General features: G+C 28.1%; 1 protein-coding gene across 1 annotated transcript; it reads right to left on the reverse strand.

Annotated features, from left to right (window-relative positions):
- Nucleotides 1-2,385: 2,385 nt before the first annotated feature.
- LOC132935322 (run domain Beclin-1-interacting and cysteine-rich domain-containing protein) lies at nt 2,386-15,771 on the reverse strand. The gene is made up of 12 exons (XM_061001840.1): nt 15,553-15,771; nt 15,178-15,468; nt 13,955-14,091; nt 10,539-10,722; nt 9,732-10,472; nt 7,699-7,861; nt 7,123-7,427; nt 6,619-6,761; nt 5,314-5,496; nt 5,069-5,251; nt 4,802-4,955; nt 2,386-4,736 (listed from the first exon to the last, which is right to left on the reverse strand). The coding sequence occupies exons 2-12, from the start codon at nt 15,337-15,339 to the stop codon at nt 4,512-4,514; spliced, it is 2,580 nt and encodes an 859-aa protein (XP_060857823.1). The 5' UTR covers nt 15,340-15,468; nt 15,553-15,771; the 3' UTR covers nt 2,386-4,511.
- Nucleotides 15,772-16,879: the final 1,108 nt, after the last annotated feature.

The raw sequence follows: 16,879 nt of genomic DNA on the forward strand, positions 1-16,879 counted from the left end.
CGGTAGTTGCTGAAGTCTTCGGTAGACCCTTTTTTATAAAGTAGTATGAAGATCGATTCCACCCAGTCTTCAGGCCATGCTCCTGTAATCCAAACCTCATTGCACATCATAACATCTTTACTCATTTATCATGTGTCAAGCACACATTTTTCATTAAATGTATGTACCAACTACACTTCTTTTTTGTAAATTAATTTAATAACTAATATAATGTAATTATAATTTATAAAAATTTGATAACTGTTGGAATTATAAACAAGACACCCTATATAATGTAGTGTATAAGTAATATATTCACACTGTAGTTCATCAGACGCTGACTATACATTTTTATATACTACAGCATATATGTCCTGCGTAGTGTAGCCGGGTATACATAGTTAGTCGTTGATTTATATTACGCCTCGTAACATTATTGTACATCGTACCTATCATTATACTTATTATTACATTATATATATCCGATTATATTATTATTTACCTTTTAACTTCTGTATATCTGTGTACTTCAACAATAACCCATCAAGCAAACAATTCTGTTCATCTAATTATTTAATGCAAAAAAAAAAGGTCAGTGTGCCGTGAACATTTTATTAAGGGCACGGTGTGCCGAGTTCAATAAAAGTGTGAAAACCACTGTTATAGGCTATAGCTGGTAAGTTAGGTATGACTCATAGCCGTTTCTTGTTTGGTATATAAGTAGATGAGTAGATGACTAATCAAACCAGTTAATATTTTAAATAATCTCTAAACAGTATAGTTTTAAATTGAATCAAAAACCTATCAATTTGTAAATACAACTTGGTTGCAAATTTACAAATGTGGACAATTACCACATGCAATAGTATTTAAAAATCGAATCGTATAAATAGTAAGTAGGTACCTACACATATTATACTATATAATCTAAATAAACTAAAAAAGTACAAAATATATGATAACTAAACATTTTAAAATATAATTGTATTCTAGACTTTAGTACAAACATTAAAGCATTTAATAGGTACCTGGCACCTCTTTATATTAATAAATAGGTTCCTAATAATAACTGTTCAATACAAATATTCAAGCCTGGGCATAAACGAGTTAAAAAGTTAAAGTTAAGTTAATTTTAACTTTTTAAAATTTCATTTTCATTAACTTAATTTTTGACTTACCTTATTTTCATTGATATGAATTTAATAAATAACGAGTTACTTTTCATCAAATTCAAGTTAAGTTAATTTATAAATAATTAAATAATAAATATAATAAAAATAAAAATTATTATTGATGTTGCATATTACATAACCATTTACTAGAATAGGAAATTAGAAATATAGTTAAAATAATTTCTTGTTTCATTAACCAGAATTCTTCAAGAAAAATAACTTAATTAAATAGTAAATACATATTATAACAATAGCCATTTAGGTATATATTATATTATAATATATAGGTGTATCGTATATATAAATATTAAAGACATACCATACCATACTGCGGCATACGGGCATATTGTAATAATAATAATTAATAAATACTAATAACTAATAAGTAATATGATATTATCTTATTATATTGATATAGATATAAATCACAAATGTACATTTCTCAAGAACATATTATAAAATATTTTCGCCATAAATAAGTTATTTATTTATTTGTAAATCAAAAGATTGTATTTATTTCGGCATTTTCAATTTCATATGCATTTGGTACCTACTACATAATATTCTATTAATTCAGTACCTAATAATTTAATTCTATGTACAGAAAAGCTATTGGCTAGTTCCTGTGTTCAATAATATTGATGATTTTTATTATTTTAAACCATATTACTGGGTATTTATATAGATATTAAAAAAAAAATAATAATAATAACTTAACTTAAGTTAATTAATTAATTGAAAATGTTCATATAACTTTTAACTAAACTGAGTTAAAAAAAAAATTAGGTTAACTGTTAACTTTAAACTTCTTTAAATGTTTTTTATCAACTTAACCTAACTCAGTAAACTTGCCCAGGCTTGAAAATATTGGATAGTATTATTAAAGTCCACGAGCCAAGACAAATTCAAATTTAATTAACATTTTGAGAAAATATATGATTAATGGGTAATTTTAGTTATTATAATATTAATATAATTAGGTACCTAATATTATATTATAATAGCAAATAGGTAAATAAAAACAAATATTTTGTTTTTAAAATTACAAAATATTTAAACTCGAATCGGCACAAGAAAATAGTACATTAAACTTTTAAGTTATAACAACATACTATCTGAATAGCTTGTAATAAATCATATATTTAAATCTACAAATTGAATAATATATTTACTTGATTATGTATATAAATAATTTATTATATAAAAACATAATGTTTTTCATGCTAATCAATTAAAAAAATCTTTTATAAATTTTTTTAAAATAATACTTTATTTATTATTAATCATATACGTCTAAATACTGTTTTTGATAACAGTGTACATTTTTATTATCATATTTACATACCTATAGGCACTCATTTATTACTATTGAGATTAACATAAAATACAAATAGTTATAATTTATAATAAATTATCATAGATCTTTAGATCTTTTATAATATGTTAGTAAATAGAATATATTTTAGACATTAATAAGTATTTCAAATTTAAAAGGACTATTTTTTTTCAGACATTCATTGATATATTGTATAGGATAGTTAAAAATAATTGATAACAAATTTCAAGCATTTCTTAGTTAAATTTCTTAAAGATAATTTAAAAAATTCAAAATATTTTAGTTTTTACCATAAACCTATAAACTAATGGATAGCGCTTAGAGAAGGATGTTAGGGGTATATCGTGTGAGCGAGAAAAGAAACAAAGTAGAAAATTACATTGTGACTTCTGCAAAATAAAAATTTGTGTTGCAATAAAATCTGCCAATTGTTATATTGTTGTATTGGTTACATAATGACTGATTTGTGGTTACCAAAATTGTAGGTCTATGGTAATAATTATATTAATTATTTATATTATATATATGTTTATGGTATATATAAAAAAATGGTAAAAAAAATTGAAGTATTTCCTCCAAGATCTACTATTTTATATTCTTTTTCACTTCGTTCTCTCCTTTCTTTCTTAGTTAAATGATTCTTTAGCATTGATGGCAGGATGGAGTGGAATGCGCTGTCTATTAGTTTATAGGTCTATGGTTTTTACGTACAATTTGCAATGTTAGTTTTTAGTAATTGACATGTTTATACAAAGTTTTCATTTATTATAGTTATCTCTAAAAACGTTTTGTTAACAATTTTATGAGCATTTGAAATTTAAATCATGACTTCATAATTAATATTTTATTAGTTAAAAATATAAAAAATCGACAGATTCAGATAATTCAAAAAAAATTTTTTAAAAAAATATTGCTATATTTTTAAAAATACAAAAATATACTATAGATATAATTATTAACTATATATAATATAAATAGATCAGTCGGAACATAACATTTGCGTATTAATATTAATTAATATATAGATACCTATATTCTAAACAGGTCCATAGGTAATTGGACATTATAATATTATATAATAAGTTAATATAATTTTCAGTTTTTTTAATTTAGTAGTAAAAATATTTGTTTTTATCAAACTTAAAAAGTTATAAATATTATGTTTAATTATTTTGTCCTGTATTGGTTTGTGCTTTACCCCCAGACAAAGTTGAGTTTTGCTATTTGTTGTAAAAAATAATCATCACAACAAAGCAATTTAAATCTTACAAACTATAAACGTATTGACAAATATAATATTATGAACAGTTAAATTAATTGAATTTTATTTAATTGTATAAGATTTTAAAACACAAAACTATCTGTCTACTTAATCATGGTATTCAAATTTAAACATAATAGTCACATTTGTAAAAGTGTAAGCAATTAAATAAAAATCAATTAATTTATAGGACAGTTATATATTATAATGATAATAATTAATTACTAAGACTAATAATATATTTATATATATGAACTAGTTTGTAGAACATATAGTAGTACACAATGACACAATGTAACTTTGTTAATTTAGTTTATTTTAATCCTTAGTTAGATGAAAAAAGTACTTTATAAAACCTTAAAAATTAGCCTAGGCTTTCTTGTGTTTCCTTAAATTGCAGTGCTTAAATATAATATTTTTTATACAAGCAACTAATGAATTCATATTATCCATAAAAGGAGTGTGATATCTGTTTATTTTATTATTATTTTTTAGTGGGGGGTTATTTAAATATTAAATACTATTTTGACATAAGATGTTTATTACTTTTCTTGTTGCCAAAATGGGCGTAAAACTCAAAAACAATAAATAATTGCCATTGTTGTCATGTTTAATAATAATTATGTTCTACAATCTACAATATAATAAATAGTTATGAGAATAAAAAATACTATAAGGTAGGTAATAAAAAAATAAAGAATCAGAAAAATATACGATCAATACATAAGGGTGAGTGTGGAAGAAACTAATTCACAGCCATTGTTCAAGACTGTACAACAGTACTCTGATCATTTTGACTTTCTGTTCTTTTAAACATAGCCATAATCCGAGGGCACCGAGGGCACATTGGCACTTTTCTCGAATCGTAACACTTCTTGTGATAACATGACCCACAGTCCACACATCTTGTCACCAATCTGAAGTCCCAAGGAAAAAGTATTTTGTTCTTGTTGCATATTTCACAAACAAACCCTCTTGCTTGGCACAACTATAAATAATAGTAATGAGCATTTACAAAATTACCGTACAAAATTTTTACTTAAATTTTTTTACCTGACAATTGATAATGTGCTTATTACAGATGACGATTAAGTTTTGTAGTTTTTTACAGAGTTCTCCGTTTTTAACATCCACCAAATTTTGGATGGAATACAAGTCCGGCTTAAGTATTATATGGGCGTCCATATTTTCTAATGTCTCTTTTAATCTATTCAAATGTATTAATGTAAAAATGTATTGCATAAGAACTAAAGTACAAGACATAATAGTGAGAACGTGCAAAACGACTCTAGTGTACATATATATATAGTATATACCAACCGGTCGGCGTATCTGCATAAAAAAATGTAATCTTTGATGTAATACAATTGCATCCGATATGTTCGAACTTTGTCTAGGCCTCGGGCGCGTTTGTACAGAACGCTATTCAAGTCGGTTATATTAAACAGCGGGTCGAATAACATTTTCTCCAGCAGAGTGAATGAGAAACACGACACCGGATACCTAAACAAACAGTACATGTCTTAAAATATCATAGACACGTTTGAGGAATTCATGTGACGTACTTCGAAAAGTCCCATTTTCCGATTACCCGACCGGGTATGATGGCGGTTTTATCTACATGACACCCAGTGCAAAAATACCGACCCAAGTAAAAGCAATAACGGAATTTCGAAGCGTACTTCACTGCCACTTTCATGCTACAGCCCGCACATCTATAACCTTGTAGTTCCATTATGTTTTTCCTACTGTAAACATAAAAAACAATAAATTCAATCAAAAATTAAATATACGATAAACGACTGTTTTTTTAAATACTTATTGTAAAGGTATTTTAATAGATACTAGGTAGGTACGATGTGCAACAACTTCTGATCCTTATATTATAATTAGATCCTAGATTTAAATGGCCTAAAAACTATCCAAAAATTCATATTAACGGCAAAGTCCTTAAAAACCTAACCTAAACAAATCAATTTTTAACACTTCTTGAACAAATGAAAATACAAACTTAACGAAATAAACACGATTAGGATGTAATACCAACTGACAAATATTAGTTGTTACTGATTTAAGTTGTAGACACTCAACAGCTATTAGTGACACTCAGTGGCGTACATAGGGGGTGGGCCTAGTGGGCTGCAGCCCCTCCTTCGAAATAACAGTATTTTTAAATAGAACAACAATATATTTTATTAGGTACTATTATAAGTTATAATATTTCATAGCCTGTTGAAAAATAACAAATATGAATATATTTATAGAAACTGTTAAATATATAGTAGACAGTAGCCTCTAAGTAATAAATCACTAACTAGTTTCTATCTACTATAGCCCACCCCAAAAATTATTTCTATATATGCCACTGGTGGTACTGCAGATAGATAAAGACTTTATCGACGTACCAAAATCATAAAATATAAATAGAACGATGGTCAAATGATAAATAGTAGGGATAACATTTTTGAGCTAATATTTTGAATCAAACCAAAAATTAACAAAATTATTTAAAAATTAAGAAAAATGCTAAATAAAAGTTTATTTTTTCAATTCTCTGATGTACAAAATGGATTTTGTACTTTAAAAGCATTGAAAGTCTGGAACTTTCCAAAATATAATGCACTTAGCATTCAAATCCAGGCTTTGATTGTATTAAGTAAATAGTTACCTTATAATAAATCAGTGGAGGATATATCCTAGTTCTGAGAGGGGGGGATGAATTTCAAATCCATAGAGGTAATGACGTTCAACCCCTCCAATTATTTTATATTGTAATAATGTATAGTGGTGGTGAAAATACCCCCTGTGTGATATCCCCTAGCAATAACCTACTGATGCCCACTCCCTATTTTAAAACTGGTCCTGCTTACATTGGCGAAGGATGACTAGTGAATATAATTTGCGGTCGTGGTGGCGCCCAATCACTAGTGCCTCGCAACCGAGACGAAGCCTCCGGACGATCATCGGCGTGATCATGTGGGTTGACGGGCCAGCTCGACGGTAAAGGCAAAATCTGCAATGTTCAAACACATTTAATGCTCATATATAATTGAATTTCTAATAAATTTCATTCCCTGCTAAAGTTACGCCACCTTGCGCGCCAGTAGCGGCTATCCTATAATGATTTCTGTTAAATTGGGTGGGAATCGGTGTTCAGTTGGACATAAGGATTTGGGTTCTGTTGGTTCTGGATATTTTAAAATTATTAATTATTTTAATTTAGTAATTAACATAAAATATCTGGAGAAGGCGAAGGATGTGGGTGGGTCTACGGAAATATCCTTAGGTGGCTCAGCAACACTCTTCATTTCTAACATAGCCTCCACTAGCACGTGTAGTAACAATGATTGATGAGTGATGACGAAATGACATACCTGTTGCGGGGCGTCTTTTTCAGATATTAGCCACTGGACATTAACGTCAACGGGCCAGTTGTTCTTGTGACTGATCTGGCGGATCAATGACCGTGCGACACTTTCTGCCGTGACCGTCGAACACACGCTAGCTGATCGCGTCCGGTCTGCGTTGGAGTACGACAACGAGCCCGCCGGCGAACTACACACAGAGAACATCGACGAACAGATACTGTCGTTGTCCAAATCGAACTCGTCCATATCATCCGTGGTGGACATACTGGATGTGGTTGAGCAGTACGAAGACGTCAGAGAACTCATCGTGGCTAAAAAATATGTATAAAAATTCATCGATAGGTAATTTATACAGCGAAAAGCAATACGTTTAAAACGTGGCTTTACACGCAGGAAGAAAGGCGTGTCGATTGCCAACACCTGTATCAGTGGGTATATAAAATAAAATAAAATGAATTCTTTCAAATAGACCGAAAGTTTCGCTACCAGGCTCGAAATTAAATTATTCCATGGGAGAATACTATATGCGTATATTGCAACACATAGTCATGAAGGTCATGACAGGTCGTACAGTTTACTTACATTCGGTCAGGCAATCGGAAGACGACGTGCCGGCCATCGGGGTCTGTTCGATCTGCAGCTTTTGTTTGCGCCGATAACGGATTTTTTGTTTTAACCGGTTTATCTCTTCATCGCTCTCGTCGATCACTTCGTCAGCGAATTTCAATTTTTGATTGCATTTGATCTAAAAATGTCGAACACAACACGTGCAAGCATGAGATAAACAGCGATAATTAACGACAAAACCGTCATGATTAAAATAAATATCTTAACGGATGTATGCAAACAATAATGTACAGGTAGGTAATTAAAAAAAACAAACAAAAATAAAATAGGTACGATCAGAAAACAAGAGGTAGGTACTCGGGGCGTGTCGATCCCAGTGACGCACAATTTTCTAACAAAAAAAAAAAAAAAAAAGTATACGTCCGCAGGGGTATAAAAGTATATACTAAAGCAAATGGTCGACATAAAAGAAAACAGTCATGCAGGTATAATTGTTAGAATGTACATGAATATACGTTTTAGATCATTCAAAAAATAATAATATTAATACTTTGATGTCTTACACGTCATTATACATCTGGAGGGCACTTTTAGAGGAGTATACGGTGTGTGTGAGTGTATATATATATATATTAATACATGTATAAAGGGTGTACATATATACATTATACACACACGTTAAAATTATATATAGGAAGATTATTTTATCACTAAAAAGTCATTTTCTTAAATGTAATTTTTAATTTATGTGTTTTTGAAATTATTTTTTTGTATGTAATTTATAATACCCTAATATCCTATTGATATCCTACGCAGGAAACAGAATATTTTTCTGACAATAATTATAAAATGTTGAACCAATGTTCAACCAAGTTAATTAGTTAACATTTAATTTTCAGATGAGCAGAATGAAGTGACAGTGACAGTGACAGTGGTACATAATACCATATATATATGGATCACGATACACCATTATACTTCACTGAACTAAACTTAAAATATTTATTCAAACTAATTAACGAGGTACTGATACGAAAGTACAATGAAAAATGTATGTTGTCATTTAAAGGAATAAAAAACTTAAAATATTATAACATTTAGGTATAAAGATAAAAAACAATAAATAAAATGTTGTGTTGTTATAAATATATAAAAGAAACAAAAAATATTTTCATAAACACATAAATTTACCCGGAAAATGGCAGTTCAATGATATAATAATCGTCTTGTACATAAAGGGAACGCCGTGTGATGGAAGTAAACGGCATACTGCGATGTCGAGGATGCGTATTGCGTGAGTAGGTTTCTTTCTCTCCCGACGGCCGGCTATTCTCGGTGAGTAGGAGACATTCGGCCGGAATCCCTGCCAGACCGATGACGCTACGACCGTCGAGCACTTGCAGTGGACAAAAAAATTGACATCGTCGTCGTTGTGACAAAAAATATTTGTTTACATAATGAATATAGTAGGTACAAGTATAAGAATTATAGTGTTCATTCCATACTATATAATATTAAACACATGCGGTTTAAATCCAATTACCGCTTGACTGTTGATGGTAATTTTTTTTTTTTTTTTGGAACTGGTTATTGATAAGAGCTAATGTAATTAATATTTTGGCCTTTGTGGGAAGAATGTAATTCTGAACAAATAAGTAGGAAAACATTTTATTTGTTAGTTCAAAATGTTGTAATCGATCAATATTGTGAAGCCATAATATGATCGTTTTATTATTTAATACAAATTCACAAAATTACTAATTGTTTTTCAGTGTTAATGTTACAACTGATATAAACCTATATATTCGTAATTAATGTCAAAAATAAATACAAAATAAGTTTCTACGTGTATGACTATAGCATGTAGATAATAATACCAAATTTAAAATTATTTTTATCCAAAATAAATCAAGCAGTTAGTAGCTTTTTTGTTTTGAGATTTATCATAATATGTCAAAATATATTAAATTATTATTTATTATATTGATTGAACCTGAACCACATGGCAGATATAGCAATAAAAACAATATTTATGATTAAATACTAACTTGTTCAATAGTGCCAATGATTGCTTCGGAAATTTTGAAATGAGCATTTTCACGGTCGAGTTCAGCATTGGCTTGAAGAAACTGTCCAGAAGATAAGAACTTGAACAAATCTTGATCGGGAAAATATGAAGATACTAATCCGAATGTCCCTACATACTTTGAAGGTGGAAATTCATCATAAGGTATCAAAGTTCTGGATCCATCAGAAATATTGCTTCGAGTGTCATCGTCAGATTCTTCTAATATTTTTAATGGGAGCGTAAACAACTTTGATCGTCGTTTATTTCGTTTCGGCAAATCACTACTCAATAACTGATGTTTGTTTGAATCGTCGTTATCGTGTAGAAGCTGTTCATAATTGACATCCAATAACTTTGGTAGCAAAACCTGTGTTGTGTTTTCTATTATTGTAGCCTGGTGTGTAAAATCTAATGAGTAGTCAGATTTTTGTATTGTGTCAAAACTTAATGACCGCCTGAGTTTTGATTGATCAAATGTCTTATTATAAATATTTGGCCAACTTTTATAGCATTGTCTTTTACACAAATGTTTAATTTTATGCTTAGGTAGATCATTATGATGTCCAGTATTCATATTATGTTCATTGATGTTTTCAGATGATTTATACTTCAAAAGATTTGTCAATGAACCCAATTGTTTGAAATATTTACTGTATGTTTGCTTATATAACGATTTTGGCAAGGTAGTACAATGTTCACTTTTAGATGAATAATTTAAAAACTAAAAAACATTTTAAAATAATTTATTATAAACAATAGTTAAACAGTCAATTAAAAAATGGCTTACTAATTTAGGATTGATTTCCAGTAATAAAGACGGTTGATTCAGTTCAACAACTCTTAGACATAATAACGCAGCATCGCTATACTCCTTTTGACACAAAAAAGCTTCTGGCTTATAAAATTTATACAGATGATCTTTGTCAGACAATAACAATCCAAGTTTTTCAGATAGCGAATGGTTTTCAAGACTGAAAAATTATAAAATAAAAGGTTTAATTTACTAATGAAGAAATCAGCAATAAATTAATAATCAACCTTCTGGACAATATTAACGATATTTATATTCAATATAAGTGGTGGTTTTGAGTCGCATGAGGGGATACTCCTCCCCTTTAACTTGTGTTACTTACTTTTAATATTAAAATAATATAAAATAATATCTAGTTTATGGCAATCGTTAAGAGGACGTCACACATATTATGTTGTCTCTGCTATCTGTCTTACAAATAGTAAAAACTGTTTTGCACAGGACAACTTTGCTCCCTTTGTATTTATAGTACAATTACCAAAATTCTACAATGCATAAGGAAGAACTTTATCAGTGTTGTAGTGTTTTTATTTGACATGAATACATTTAAAGTAATCAGTTTCAGAACATTAGGTTCTTTTTCAATCAATTATTAAAAACTATTGGTTAGTGCTATAAAAAAAAAATGAAAAAACTATGAGACAGATAAACTTTTTCCCTATGTGTCGTGGAATTTTAGTAATTCTACTACAGATACAGAGGGAGTAAAATTGTCTCGCGCAAAACAGTTTTAATTGCTATGTTATACATTTGTAAGACGGAGATAACACATGCAGGTGGAGCGTCCTCTTAACAGAAAATATTATAACAGTTTTAATATATAACATAAGTATGCTTAGGCTGATTTTAACAAGAGTACGAATCAGATCTTTTGTGCTATGATACTAAAATACTAAATTTAGATCAGCCATATCCCCCCCCCCCACCATGAAGCCTAGGTCTAATATCTTCTACTTTATATTATCAATAACTGATTTTATTTAACTGAAGGAAATATTTTGCTTACAATAATTTCATTGTTTAATTTAAAATAACCATTCTATACTAATTCTATTTAGATATCTTAGATTTCTTTATAATTTATCGTAAAGCTATAATTTTTCAAAAGGAAACAGATAAAAAAATATCTACCTTAAACTATTTTCTTAATACAATTTCCACATCAAACTTTTGGAGCATTTTTACTACACAAAAATTTGACAAAAAGAAGTTAACTTTAAGGTATACAAAACAAGCTTAACACATAATCTAAAGTGTGATCCAGCATGATATAAATTCAATATAACTAAGAAAATGTTCAGTATATTTTAAGTGAAATTACTTACAAGTTAGAGGTACAGCAAATTCTGGTTCTTATTTATATAATTATATATTTCATAATGCAAAATCTGTGAATATTTTCCCCTTGGTGATCTATTACCTATGATAACTTAATACAATTAATTAATTATAAATTCTGATTTTGGTTGTTTCCCTTAACTTTCAAAATATTAATACAAATATCAACTGTGCAGTATTTCTAAAAAAAAGAATGAAAACTAAAAATAAAATATTATATTTTGATAGACTTTACTTTGAATACATAACATGTCATACATTTATAGAATAATGTTTACAGTTAAAAGTAGAGCAAATTATCAAAAATATATGAAAATACAAGTAATGTGCTTTAGTGTTAATTAACTTACAGAGAATAATAAAATAATTTGAAATATAAATCCATCATTAGACAATAAATTGACAGAAGAATAATAGTTCATTTGTCAGTCCGCAACAATAAATGAATTACAAACCCAACATTTAAAAATCACATTATTGAAATACAACTAATCACTAAAAATTACCACATCATTCAATAGTTATATTGTAATTATAATTCATTGTATATTTTTTTAGTTCTTTCATGGCTAGAAATTCAACACTAGAAATTATTTTTTTTATTGAAATAGTTTATGCATGACCAATGAAATAAGCATATTGTTCGATTAGGTAACTTTACATATATAGGGACTATATGGAGAATATATTAGATTCCTGTAAAATTTTACTCTAATAACTTAAATTGTTTACAAATGTGATAAGGCCCACACAGATAAGTTGTATACCGGTAGAATAACTGAATAGATCAATCAATGCTCACTGTTCAGTCAATAATTGGTAGACCTCAGTAGTATAACTAGTAAAAAGATTTAAAAATAACAAAATAAATTCTATAGGTTACCTAGGTATTTATAATAATCATAGACGCAAATTGACTACATTTTTTGGGGGGACTTGACCGACATTTGGGGGGACTAAATCCTTCCAAGCCCCCCCCCCCTCCCCCCTATTTGCGCCAATGATAATAATATATTATATACCTACCTATTTTTAGAGTACATAATAATATGTAATATGATATTTACAATTCGAAAATAGATATGTAGATATTATGTTGTTATTTTAGCTAACAAAATTAAATAAAATGGTATAAATAAAAGGCAACATAAATAATATTTTCATAAATCATGCAAAATTAATTTTGATCAAAATGTCATAAGAAAGAACTCAGCTTTATCTGGTTTTTTTTTAAAGAATATTTACTATATACTAAGCATTTTTTCATATAAAAAACAAAAGTACAATTTTTGCAAATTTAAAAATTCTTTTGTAATTTAAAAAAAATATAGTTTTTTAACAATTTTATGTATTATAACTGATACAATACATTTGTCAATACAAAAAGAAACACTATACCGTAACAAAAAATAAAAAAAGTTGTTGTTGATAATAAAGGAGTTACGCTAGGAATTTTGTTTATAAACTTGCTATAGATTTGAAAATATTTCAATATTATTTAACCAGAAATATGTTGGTACCTGCATATGTACCTACATATGGTATAAATATGTCAATAATGCCATTTTAAGTATGATAGTCGGTACCTTATACCAAATTATTCATGAATAGGTGCAGTTGCGGATCTGGGACTTTTTTATGGTGGGTGCTGTAAGCCTCGTGTACGCCTATATGTTGATAATAAAGCTCTATACTTATCATAATCAACTTCGGAATAAAAACCAAATTAACCTATTTTTTGGTAGTAAGTAGTTTTTATCAACGGTCTACAGTTAATTTGCTTAGTTCTACGTGATAACTGATGTCTAAGTACTATATAATAATAAAAAAAAATTTCAATATGCGGAACAGCGGTGGGTGCTTTAGCCTCCAAGCACTTCCCCTAATCCACCACTGAATAAGTGCTATAAAGTATCATTCAATTAAATGGTGTTGTTTATCTAAACAGTTAGCACATTAAATAAATTACCAAAACATTTTGTAATTTATGGTTAATACATTTTATTTGTTAACTAAGTAGTGAATGACTAATTTATTTATGTGGCATGACATACCTTTTATAAATCCATAATGATGATTTATTCAAATGTTCATTTTTAGGGCATGTATTTCTTGAGAATGTGCATAATGATGCTATTGTTGGGTGCAACCAATTGATTCCTTGAATAAAATTCCAAATTCCATCTTCTGCCTTTAGAAAAATATAGTTAAACATATTGTTGCAAGTTTAAGCAAAATCATCTTTATTGCCTTAATTTAAGTATTAGTAATTATTATACTAATAACATTAATTATTAATAGTATTTAAATAAATCTAGATTTAGATGTGGAGGTTCTTAAAACAGAACTAACAGGGAACATAATTTTTCCAAAAGTTTACAACATAGTCTTATGTTTACATAAGTATTAAAAGGTAAATAGTATTAGCCAAAATATAGAGAACCATTGAATCTAAACAGTAAATACATTTCTATATCCATAGCCTTATGTAAATGTAACAAAATTAATATATCAGTTAAGTTAAGATTTATTTCATAAAATAGTATACTACTGACTAGTCCAAACAATTAATACTACATTATACATTTTATACTACAAAATTAAAATAATTTAAATGAATATAAATGGGGGAATTTGCTCATCACAGCTATTATGGACACCAAATGTATTTTAAACGTACTGAGCTAATCCTCTGCGAGCATCCCTAACTAGATGTAAGGATATTAATATTCGTTGATGTATAATTAACACAAGTCATATCTCAAAGGTTAGAAGTTTGAAAATTAGAAAAACTATGTTTATTATACTACTAGTAAACTGTGTTTAAGGGACCATTAGGTCATCATAGATTCATTAGGTAATTTTTTAACGATTGTTTATGCACCTCTGCATAAAATATATTTCTTAAGTTTAATCTTATTAGAATGAAAATTGAAAGAATATAGGTAGAGACGTTTTTGTTATTTTGAGATAAATTTACTTCCTTCCTAGGTACCTATAATCTATATTACATAATATAATATACCTCTAATAAAAAATACACCATCCAATTCTAATTATTATTAATTATTATCAGAATATTATTATAATAGGTATTCTTAAACACTTTTAGTTTCAAAATTCATACAGATTTTTAGAAATTTGTATTGATAATACAAATATAGATAATAGGTATTATACTATTATATAAAGAAAAAAACATCTAAATGTTGTACATTGCATGTATAATTTGACTAAAATACCTTAAGTCTAAACACACCCTTAATTGTCTACTTACATTTGAATTTATGGTTAAACATCCGTGGCTAAAAATATTCATCATAATTGAATGTAGTCGATCTAAGCCACCACATACTTCCCAAGTATTGGTTTGAGCGGACATAGACAAACATTCTACAGTAGATTTTAGATGATCTAGTATCACTGGCAGTTCTTCCATCTATTTCGATGTTTCAATAAAATTACAAGTATATGCTTTATAGAACATTAAAATTAATTTTGTACACCTATTTATTTATTTGCGAAAATTATTTACAGGAACAATCGGTATTGAGTTTTTGGTGTCAGTCTGTAAGTATAATTCATTAAAGAGCTTAATGACAAAAATAGTAAGTAGATGATTTATTATAATATATATACGTGTATAACATACATGATATACATTACTCAAACGTCGTTGGATAAAAAATAAATAATGGTACAATTAATATTTGCTTTAAAATAAAATATTACAATCATAAATTGTAGGTAAGTTTGTTTAAATTATATAAACTGCGTCATGTAAACAATAACATAAATATTTAAAATTATTATATTCGTGAGAAAATAATGATTAAACCATTGAAGTATTAATCACAGAATAATAATAATAATAATAATGTTATAATGTCTGTGTAATATTGTGTGATAGCAATAATAAACAAAATAAAAAAACAACTGATAATACATTACGGTTATCAATAATATGTGAAGTAAATGAAGAGGATAAGTTCACATTCTGGACGGTGGCCCATAAAACGGTGCCTGTTGGCTGGTATTGACGTAATGGCGGTAATGTCCGAATCAGACCGAATTTGGAGAATTTACGTACAATTTCGATTGTTCTTCAAAGAGCAATAATATTGTTCAGTCACTCTACGCCGTCATGATTATTTATGTTCTATGACATACTTATTTTAAGAAGACGTCACACCCGCGGCATATTGTGTTGTCCAATTGTCTGCGTCTCACAAAACGTGTACAACCATTGGGTATTCATAATCAATGGCACAACATGGCGAAAACTGTTTTGCGCGGGACAACTGTATGGGAAAGAACTGTATAATATGTGTCGTAATGTTTTCATTTTTTTCACAGCACCGATAATATTTTTAATAATTAAATGAAAGAACAACCAGATGTTCTTAAACTGATTACTTTAAATATATTTATCATTAATTATGTTATCCAAATGATATAAGACACATACAAAGTTCATCCCTACTAGTGGTACATACCAGTATACATACATTTTGTGCTGGGTAGGATCAGTAAAAAATTAAAACCCAGGTGCCTGCACATTAAAAGAATAAATAACAAAATGTCAAAATGTCAAAATGTAGGTAATATATTGTAATTAGGTACAATAGCGTGTCTATAAATATTTAAATTTGAGTTTAAATAATTTAAGCACAAACTTAATATTATTAAGTACCTACCTATACCTATATATTCATAATATACTATAGATACCTATTTAGATTATTACAGAAAAGATATAAAAAATTCTAATAACATTTTTTTGTAATAATTTTTATACTTACAATATCTTAAATTGGTCTGTTGAACTTTTTTTTGGCCTACCTACTTACCTATAGTTGTTAGCATACCTTTTAAAAAGTTTAAACGACACCCCTGAATTAAAAAATTATAGTACACAATTTATTTAATTATTTTTTTCTATGTTTCCTTGTAACGCGCTGACACTATATAATATATAT

The sequence above is a fragment of the Metopolophium dirhodum genome, chromosome 1 (genome assembly GCF_019925205.1).
Source record: "Metopolophium dirhodum isolate CAU chromosome 1, ASM1992520v1, whole genome shotgun sequence".
Classification (NCBI taxonomy): Eukaryota; Metazoa; Arthropoda; class Insecta; order Hemiptera; family Aphididae; genus Metopolophium; species Metopolophium dirhodum.